Below are 10,120 nucleotides of genomic sequence, written 5' to 3'. Positions count from 1 at the left end.
CTGGGTGTTTGCTCTCCCGCCTGGCATGACTGCTGAGGCAGCTGGCATTCTGTTCCCAATTACCCCGCTAACCAGTGTTGCTCACGGCAAGCGGGATCTGTCTCAGCATTGCCTGCCTGACTTCCTGCTGCTTCCACTCCCCCCTTTGCAGATGGATGGGGGGCCCTTTTCATTCCTAAGACTCCTAGACTTGGGAAAGCAGGGTGGTGGAGAGACGGCATAGTCTTACGCCCCCTCTTTTTTTTAAGTTTATTTTTTAAACTTTAAAGTATATTTGAGAGAGTGAGCAAACAGGGAAGGGGGAGAGGGAGAGGGAGGGAGAGAGAATCCCAAGCTGGCTCCATGCTCCACGCTGAGCGAGACACGGGGCTCGATCTGACGAGCCCCACAGTCTTTCCTTTACAATGGTTGTCTGGTGGGGGGGTGCCTGAGATGGCTCAGTGAAGCAACTGACTCTTGATTTCTGCTCACGTCATGATCTCAGGGTTTGTGAGTTCAAGCCCCACGTCAGGCTGTCGCAGAGCCTGCTTGGGATTTCCTCTCCCTCTCTCTCTGCCCCTCCCCTGCTTGCTCACACATACACTCTCGCTCTAGCTCGCTCTCTCTCTCTCTCTCTCAAAAATAATAAAATAAAGGGCACCTGAGTGGCTCAGTCGGTTGAGTGTCCAATTCTTGATCTTGGCTCAAGTCACGATCTAATGGTTTGTGAGTTCAAGCCCCGCATCCGGCTCTGTGCTGACAGTGTGGAGCCTGCTTGGAATTCTTTCTCCCTCTCTCTCTGCCCCTACGCTACTCGTGCTCTCTCTCACCCTCTCTCAAAATAAATAAACTAAGAAAATACAATACAATAAAAACTTCAAATGGCGGCCCAGGAAGTACATTCTCAAGAATTGAGAGGAAATCAGGAAGTAAGCCAGGAAAAGAAATCAGGGGCACCTCAGTGGCTCAGTCGGTGAAATGTCTGACTTCGGCTCAGGTCATGGTCTCTGGGTTCATGGGTTCAAGGCCTGCATTGGCTCTGTGCTGACAGCTCAGAGCCTGGAGCCTGCTTCCGATTCTGTGTCTCCCTCTCCCTCTGTCCTCCCCCGCTCACGCTCTGTTTCTCTCTCTGTCTCAAAAATAAACATTAAAAAAAGAAAGAAGGAAAGAAAGGACTTGTTTTGCTTCCCCCCATTCCTTTCCTTGTGTTCTCTGAGGATAGTAGACAGTTCCAGAGGAAAGAGGAAGGGGGACCCTTGCTGAAGGTCACCCGAGACCAGTCAGAGCCTCTGGAGAGTAGCAGCAGATAGCAAGTGGGTAGCAAGTACCTGATGGCGAGAACATCTGCTCAGAGCAGTCCCGATCCTCCCACCACAAGGCAGCTCCTGGAGCCTCGAGCCACCTCCCCAGCCCGCAGGGCGCACGCAGGAGTCACAAAATAGCCTGGCCACGGGCGCACTGCCTGCTTGGCTTTCCCAGGCTGCTGGTTAATCACGTAGAGTCATGGCTGAAGAATGCAAAGTAATTGAAAGCAATGCTTCGTAAATTGCAGTTCCACGGGCTTCATTGCCTTCCTAACAATTTGCAAAACCCATTTCGTTGCTTTTTGCGATTCCTTGAATTGAAATGCCGCTGTGTGCTGTAATTAAGCTAAGCGACACGCCAGCTGTAAAGACAAGGGTTGTGAATGATTACATTCGGCTCATGTAATCATCCAGTGCGGGTGGGGGAGGACGCTTGAGCCAGCTGCCAATCGGCCTGACTTCCAGTCCCTGCTAGGGTGGATGGAGAACTGGAATCCGCGGTTGCCCTCTTAAGGCTACGGAGAGGTTTCCCCGCCTGGCCTGTTGGAGGTGGGCTAGGGGTTGTCCAGTGTGGGGTGACCCAGAGAAGTGGTTCCCAAACACGCCGATGCATTAGAGCCCTCTGAGGGAGTTCTCTAATCCAGGTCAACACCCTCCAGGTCAACTGACTACTCTGGTTTTCGGGGGGGGGGGGGGGTGGGAGCACACATATCTTGAAGCTGCCCCGGTGGTTTCTGAGCCTGGACAAGCTGCCCAGTCCAAGATGTCTATTAAAAAAAAAAAATTTTTTTTGTTAATGTTTATTTTTGAGAGAGAGACAGAGTGCAAGCAGGGGGAGAGAGAGAGAGAGAGGGAGACAAAGAATCCGAAGCAGGCTCCAGGCTCCGAGGGGTCAGCACAGAGCCGGACGCGGGGCTCAAACTCGTGAACCGTGAGATCATGACCTGAGCTGATCATGATCGGTTAAGGTCGGACCCTTAACCGACTGAGCCACCCAGGTGGCCCTACCCAGGATAACATTTTAGACCCTCAATATTCACCCATTCGGCAAATATTTACTGAATTTTTAGTACGTCCTAGGCACTAGGCTAAAAGTATAAAGATGTAAAGATATGTAATCCCTTGGAGAGACAGCCATGGACACAAGTTCACTATCACGAGGAGAGTGATGCTAGTGATGGAAACAAGAGCCCCTGGATCTCCAATCTGGTCTCATAAACGATCTTTCCATTGTCACCTCCCACTTTCCCTTTCTGATGCAGCCAGATTGAACTAGACTTCACTTCTTTTTTTTTTTAATTTTTTTTAACGTTTATTTATTTTTGAGACAGAGAGAGACAGAGCATGAACAGGGGAAGGGCAGAGAGAGAAGGAGACACAGAATCGGAAACAGGCTCCAGGCTCTGAGCTGTCAGCCCAGAGCCCGACGCAGGGCTCGAACTCACGGACTGCGAGATCATGACCTGAGCCGAAGTCGGACGCTCAACCGACTGAGCCACCCGGGCGCTCCTCAGCTCCACTTTTAAAAATCGTATTTATCTTCCCCACCCCTTAATTTTTTTCTTTTTTTTTTCCCCTTAATTTTAAGTAGGCTCCACACTCACCGCGGGGCTTGAACTCACGACCCTGAGATGAAGAGTCGCATACTCTACCGACTGAGCCAGCCAGGCGCCCCAAAAACATCTTCATCTTTTCCTGCCATTTCAAATACCACCTCTTCCAAAGAAGGGGACTTGATCCTCCCTGCTGGGTGGGAGGGCATTTCCCCCTCTCATCTAACGACACTCTTTATTAGTGGCACTTAAGTCAGGCTAGCTATCTGTGGGCTTGTCTTCTTCCACTGCACACTCCACGGGGCAACCTCTGCCACGAGCATTTTTTTTGTCCCACAGGAGCATTTGGCGGAAGGCTGCTCGGCAGGGGCCCTATGGGTGAACAGGCAGGAGTGGGTGGGACCTGCCATTCTGCCTTCTCTTTGGATAACCCAGAGCTGTTGAAGTCTCTTAAGCAGGACTGGCTACATAACGTGGTGGGTGCAAAATGAAAATGCGGGCCTCCTTGTTCAAAAATATTCAGGGGCGTCTGGGTGGCTCCGGCGGTTAAGCGTCCAGCTCTTGATTTCAGCTTAGGTCACGATCTCACGGGTCATGAGTTTGAACCCCGCATTAGGCTCTGCATTGTTAGTGCGGAGCCTGTCTGAGGTTCTCTGTCTACCTCTCTCTCTGCCTCTCCCCTGCTCACTCTCTCTCTCTCTCAAAATAAATAAGCATTTTTTAAAAATAGAATTTCAGGGGCGCTTGGGTGGCTCAGTCGGTTGGGCGGCCGACTTTGGCTCAGGTCATGATCTCGCAGTCCGTGAGTTCAAGCCCCGCGTCAGGCTCTGTGCTGACAGCTCAGAGCCTGGAGCCTGTTTCAGATTCTGTGTCTCCCTCTCTCTGACCCTCCCCCGTTCGTGCTTTGTCTCTCTCTGTCTCAGGAATAAATAAACGTTAAAAAAAAAAAAAGAATTTCAGGGGCACCTGGGTGGCTCAGTCTGTTAAGCGGCCGACTTCGGCTCAGGTCACGATCTCGCGGTCCGTGAGTTTGAGCCCCGCATCGGGCTCTGTGCTGACAGCTCAGAGTCTGGAGCCTGTTTCAGATTCTGTGTCTCCCTCTCTCTGACCCTCCCCTGTTCATGCTCTGTCTCTCCTTGTCTCAAAAATAAATAAAACGTTAAAAAAAAATTTTTAAAAAAATAGAATTTCAAGGGGTGCCTGGGTGGCTCAGTCGGTTAAGCGTCCGACTTCAGCTCAGGTCACGATCTCGTGGTCCGTGAGTTCGAGCCCCGCGTCGGGCTCTGGGCTGATGGCTCGGAGCCTGGAGCCTGCTTCCGATTCTGTGTCTCCCTCTCTCTCTGCCCCTCCCCCGTTCATGCTCTGTCTCAAAAATAAATAAACGTTAAAAAAATTAAAAAAAAATAGAATTTCAAGAGGGTGACAACAGAGCATCTAACCAAGTGCAAGGCCACGTGAGACAACACAGACTGCACGCCCATGAAGCTGAGCCCGTTTCTGGGATCAAAGGTGTGGGCACCAAATCGTCCCCTAGAAAGACAAATCGTTCTGACTTCACCTCATTAAAAGGCTTCCTTTTTATTAGCTCAGGAACCTTGACTGGCTGGGGCTGGTGACTAGGGAGAGAAGGGGAGAGATTGTAGACGTTCCAGAAAGCCCTATTTCAGCAAGGCTTACATCTTTTGTGTGGGCCAGGCTATGATCCGTATAGCCTGAAAATTGACAATGGAAAAATTGGCCTTGAGTCCGTCTACTTGGAGGGTCCTCAATGGGATTGGGGAAGGGTGGGCCAAGGGGGTTTAATCTTTTTTTCAATATCTCTGTGCCCAGTGTGGGGCTCAAACTCACAACCTAGAGATCAAGAGTCGCATGCTCTTCTGAGTGAGCCCGCCAGGCGCCTAGGCGGGGATGGAGGTGTTGTGTATGTGTGTCCTTCACAGCCGGACCCAAATGGCTTCTCCATTCACTCCTTTGGGTAACTGAGTGAGGAGAGCTGTGTGCGCTTCAAGTATCCCAGAACCCCCTGGCATCCTTGAGGCCAGAAATTCGTGCCAGTAGGAATTCAAAAAGCAAAGCTGCATCAACATTGGGAGACAGATTCTTGACTTGGGACCTCCCCCTTCTTCCACCGTTGCCCCAACCCCCCACCCTCGCCCCGCCTCCAAAGCTCCTCATTCCTGGGCTCTCACTCAGGAAAAACAAGAGGGGCAAAATCTTGGATCACATTCCTGGAGAGGGTAGAGAATGAACCGGCAGAATGAAATGTTACACCCGGAGTCTAGCCAGAACTGATGCTGGACAGGCACACGGCAGCCACCGTGCCCCCCGCCCCCTGCGCAAAGGGCCACCTTGGGCACTAGTCTCCCAGCAAGGAGGGCAGGGCCTACCATTCATCCAAAGAGATTCTTCAAAGGCTCCTGATGCATTTTCAGTGAATTTGGAGCTTTCTTACCAAGGAGTTGCTTGGGAGAACGATCTCTCACCCTTCCCCCTTCCCCCTTCCCATCCCCCCTCTGGATCAGGCTCACTACCCTGGCACTGAGCGTGGCAATTTATTAATGTACACTTGAGGGGAAGATGCGTCATTTCTGCAGGTTGACGGAAGAAACATTGCACGCTGGGTACTCTCGCCTCACTTCTTTCTCCATCAGCAGGATCGATGTGGGCCGGTGAGGGAGGTGGCACAAAGGTGTTTGGGCACAGAGGTGGCTGGGGTGGAAGGAGGTCTGGTCTCAGGGCTCAGAATTCTCCATTCAGGCCTGGCCCTTTCTCTGTCTTTTCTCTTCGAGGTTGAAAGCCAACTGACACAGGCCTGTTGGTGGACTGGGGGCTTTGCATCCCTGGAAGCTTTGAGTCCTTCCCTGAAACATGCCTCCCTTCACACTGCTCTACCTGGGGCGGGGGGGGGGGGGAGTGTTCTGGATGACAATGCCATCTGAGGGACCCGTAGGAATGCCACTGGTGGGGCAGCTGGGGTGGATCCTGGGGCAGCTCCAATACTTCTCATAAGTCACGGTCCTTCAGCACCGGAAGCTAACTGGGAGGGCACAAAAGGCAAGGCTGTTGGCCCAGTGATGTTAATGGGAGGCAGTTGTGAGACCAGGATATCTAGATGAGGAAATAAAACTTTCAGTTGATCCTATGGACGTTGTAGACACTTTAAGAAAAGATAAATCATTTCCTGGGAATACGACGTGGAAAGGGAAACAATGGCAGAGATCCGGTCTGATTCTGAAAAAAAAAAAAAAAAGATATATATATATTTCCTTTAACCTTTTTTTTTTTTGAGACAGAGAGAGACAGAGCGTGAGCAGGGGAGGGTGAGAGAGAGAGGGAGGGAGACACAGAATCGGAAAGGGGCTCCAGGCTCTGAGCTGTCAGCACAGAGCCCGATGCGGGGCTTGAACTCATGGACCTCGAGATCATGACCTGAGCCGAAGTCGGATGTTCAACCAACTGAGCCACCCGGGTGCCCCTATGTGTTTCCTTTAAAATGGCCTCTAAAATATTCAAGTCAATTAACTCATCATCACCACGCCTACCCAGTAGCAGGTGATTCACAGCCACAGTCACCAGAAACTCATTTCACCTGCACAACATTAAGCGTCCTGACAGCCCCACACATTTGATACGGGTCATTAAAGAGCAGCCAACGTGGCCGGTCAGAGAGACCGGTGGCTAAGCGCCCAGGCGTGGGAGCTCTGAGTGCCCTTGTGTAAGTTATTTAACCTCTCTGAACCTTGGCTTTCTCCTTTGAGAAAAGAGAGCCATGATGGTACTCACCACGGAGAGTTGCTTTGGCGATTGAGAAAATGTTTGCAAAGCAGTTAGTGCATCAGAGGCACGTGTGTCTTGGGCCTCGTCCCCATCAGCACGGTGTCATCATAATCCTACTCATGTCACCATCGTCGCTGCAGCTACCATTTATTCAGCGGGGTGCCGGGCACCCCAGGCTAGCAAGCTCTTAATCATCTTTTTTTTAAATTTTTTTCTTAACATTTTATTTATTTTTGAGACAGGGAGAGACAGAGCATGAACGGGGGAGGGTCAGAGAGAGGGAGACACAGAATGTGAAACAGGCTCCAGGCTCTGAGCTCTCAGCACAGAGCCCGACGTGGGGCTCGAACTCACGGATCGTGAGATCATGACCTGAGCCTAAGTCGGATGCTCAACCGACTGAGCCACCCAGGCACCCTGCTCTTAATCATCTTAAAATCTACACAAGGGGCTACATATCTCCCAAAAACTCAAGGGTTGACACCTCTGAAGACCTCGACTCAGTGACCCATCCACCGTGAAAGTGGCTCCAGAGGCAGGATGATGAGATTATAGTGATTTAAGTAGAAACACGGCAGGGCTCCTTTCTTCCCATGGGTCAAGATGGGCTCTACGTTCACAGCAGAGCGGTAGAGAGGAAGAAACACGGGGTTATTTGTCCAGAACCCATCACTTGTGTGAGGTTGGGCGAGTCGTCTAATGTCCCCAAACCTTGATTCTCTTCATCTGCAAGTTGAGGACAAAGTAATGATGTCTTCGTGCCAACCTCGCAGCATGTGACCTGAGGATCACGTGAGATATGGTACCTCGCCTTGACGTGTGGAAGGTATGACACTGACCAAAGAAAGCCCCAGAACTCGGACCTCTGCTCTAGTACGTGTGTCTTTTATCACTCCGGCCATCCACCTGCCCATCCGACATTCCAGAAATACGTACCTGTGGTGCCCGCCAATCAGCAAGCAAGAGAAGGGAATATGGGCGGACCTACCTAGTTCCGCTCACATCCTCTTGGGCCAGCGATCGGGCAGTGACTGTACGCTTCCCCCGTGGCTTCGGCCAGGCCTGGGATCCAGTCGGGCTGGGGTGGCGACCACCAGCAGATCCTTCAGAGAAACATTGTAGCTCGGACGATGGTGCAGGAGGACAAGGGAGGACACGTGCAGCCGCCTCTTCCTGCCAGAACTTTGGCCGCCCCAGCAGCACTCCCAGGGCAGGGAGTGGTTTTCTGGAAAGGTAAAGTCATTGGCATCATCAACGTGTGCCGCTGGACTCGGCACACCTCCCACTAGGGTCCCCTGGCCTCAAACCGCCTGAGGTTCCTCAATCCGAATCAGCCACTGCTCCTCTCCTCCAAGTAGTTTCTCTTCCTGTTGCCAGACTGAATGCCCCTCACCCAATACCCTGTGACTCAGCTGGATGCAACTCCTTTGAATGAGAAGCAGGAAATTGAACAGGGTACTTGTCAAAAGCATTCTATTGGTGGGGGGAGGGGGGAGCGGGGCACCTGGGTGGCTCAGTGGGTTGAGCATCCGGCTTCAGCTCAGGTCATGAGCTCTTGGTTCACGAGTTCGAGCCCCCTCATCGAGCTCGTTGCTGTCAGCCCAGACAGATCCTTGGTCTCCTTCTCTCTCTGCCCCTCCCCCGCTTGCTCTCTCTCTCTCTCTCTCTCTGTCTCAAAAATAAATAAGACATTAAAAGGAGAAAAAAAGATCTCAGGGCACTGGGTGGCTCAGTCAGTTAAGCATGAGACTCTTGATTTCAGCTCAGGTCATGATCTCACAGTTAATGGGGGTCTCTCTCTCTCTTCTCTCTCTTCCCCTCCCCCGCTCACATTCTCCCTCCCTCTCTGTCCCTCTCTCAAAATAAATAAATGAACATTTAAAAGAAAAATTCTTTTTTTTTTTTTGCCTTTTTTTGTGTTTCTGGTAAGACTAGAGACTCCTTAAGGACATGGCTTATGTCTCCACCATCAGGCTGGGGTCTCCCATCTGCCTGAGGGCAGGGGCTGCATCCCCCACCCCAGAATGGCCACTCCTCAAAGATGAGGACTGGTTCCCTTGGTGGCTCCACCCCCTAGGCACATGCCATGCGCGCTGGCACTCACGTGACTTGTTACTCAGCACCAGCTTTGGGTTGTCGTGAGCTGGGAACAGGGAGAGCTTCTCCCTCAGGGGAACCTTGGTGAATAGCTCCGACATCAGACTCTGCTTCCTCGCGTCACTCTTCGGCGAAGCCCAGCTCTGGTTCAGATTTCCTAAGAAGCTCTGGGAATTTGTCGGCAGAGAAATTTTCGAGATTTTCCCCTGGAGGAGGTACTGGGAGATGTGGTCCTGCCTGTATTTCAAGGAGACCGTCTTGGGGCTACTGCACTCAGAGCTGGTTTTCGCGGTCATGCTAGGCAGAGACTCTGGGGAGTCTGAGTCCTGGGTGGTGGAATCTGGGGAGGTTTCCACTGAGGTTAAGGGCTGGAAGAGAAAATAGCCCGAAATGAGACTGTTGAAGCCTAGGGCTCCTTCCTATGCCTTCTGGATTCCAACAAAGTAAGCCAAGCTCATCAGCAGCAAGAAAGATTAAGTCAAATGGTTTCCTAACCAGGAATTGGTTAAACAAACATTAGGACAGAGGATCGGGGAGGGGGGGTGTCCACAGAACTTTCTTTGTTGTTGGTGTTTTTAATACAAGAGAGATTTTAAACACTCGAGATTGCTCATCCGAAAAATAGGTATTCAGGGACACTCAGGCACTGCCGATGAGAAGGTAGACTGGTACGGCCATTTTGGTGAACCATCTAGAAACAGTTAATAAGGTTACAAATGCACTACGACTCAGCATTTCTGCTTCTAGGTATACATACTGAATGAGTTATTAGAAAGCTCCTTTTCAAAAAAAGTGTACACGCCAATGTTCCCAGCAACATTATTCACACTAGCCAAAAGGTGGACATAACCCATTTGTCCACCAACAGAGGAAAGAAGAAACAGAATGTGGCACATGCATCCAATGGAATACTATTCGGCCTTAAAAAGGAAAGACATTCTGATATATGTTGCAACATACGCGGACTTTGAAAATGTGATGCGAAGTAAATAAGCCCAACACAACAGTATAAACGTTTTATGATTCTTCTTCTCTGAGGTACCTAGAGTGGTCATAGAGGCAGTAAAATAGAGAGGAATGAAATAAGGCAGAAGAAACATTTGAAGAACTAGTAGCCATAAACTTCTCGAACCTGGTGAAAGACAGCAATTTACAAGACCAATAAGCTCAAGACTCCTAAGTAGAACGAATACGAATAAAATGGCACCCAGATGGGGGCGCCTGGCTGGCTCAGTCAGAAGAGCACGCGACTCTTGATCTCGAGGTTGTGAGTTCAAGCCCCACACTGGGGGTGGAGATTTCTTTAAAAAAAAAGAAAAAAAAGAAACTCTTCCAAAAGGAAATGATACCCATAGACATCACAAAGAGCTGAAATCTGGAGATAAAGGGAACAGCCAGAGAAAAATGTAT

At 50.6% G+C, this 10,120-nt stretch overlaps 1 protein-coding gene across 5 annotated transcripts in view; it reads right to left on the bottom strand.

Annotated features, from left to right (window-relative positions):
* Positions 1–5,369: 5,369 nt before the first annotated feature.
* TTLL6 (tubulin tyrosine ligase like 6) overlaps positions 5,370–10,120 on the bottom strand; it is a 28,764-nt gene continuing 24,013 nt past the window's right edge. For all 5 annotated transcript variants that reach the window (XM_053212062.1, XM_027033996.2, XM_053212063.1 and 2 more), the window contains 3 exons: positions 8,718–9,078; positions 7,602–7,838; positions 5,370–6,067 (listed from right to left, as the gene is read on the bottom strand). In XM_053212062.1, coding sequence (XP_053068037.1) covers positions 7,612–7,838; positions 8,718–9,078 — 588 coding nt within the window. In that variant the 3' untranslated portion in view covers positions 5,370–6,067; positions 7,602–7,611. The remainder of the gene's footprint in view (positions 6,068–7,601; positions 7,839–8,717; positions 9,079–10,120) is intronic.

This window comes from Acinonyx jubatus, chromosome E1 (genome assembly GCF_027475565.1).
Source record: "Acinonyx jubatus isolate Ajub_Pintada_27869175 chromosome E1, VMU_Ajub_asm_v1.0, whole genome shotgun sequence".
NCBI classification, from domain to species: Eukaryota; Metazoa; Chordata; class Mammalia; order Carnivora; family Felidae; genus Acinonyx; species Acinonyx jubatus.
The sequence above is the reverse complement of the archived record's forward strand: the minus strand, read 5'-3'. Positions and strand labels throughout refer to the sequence as shown.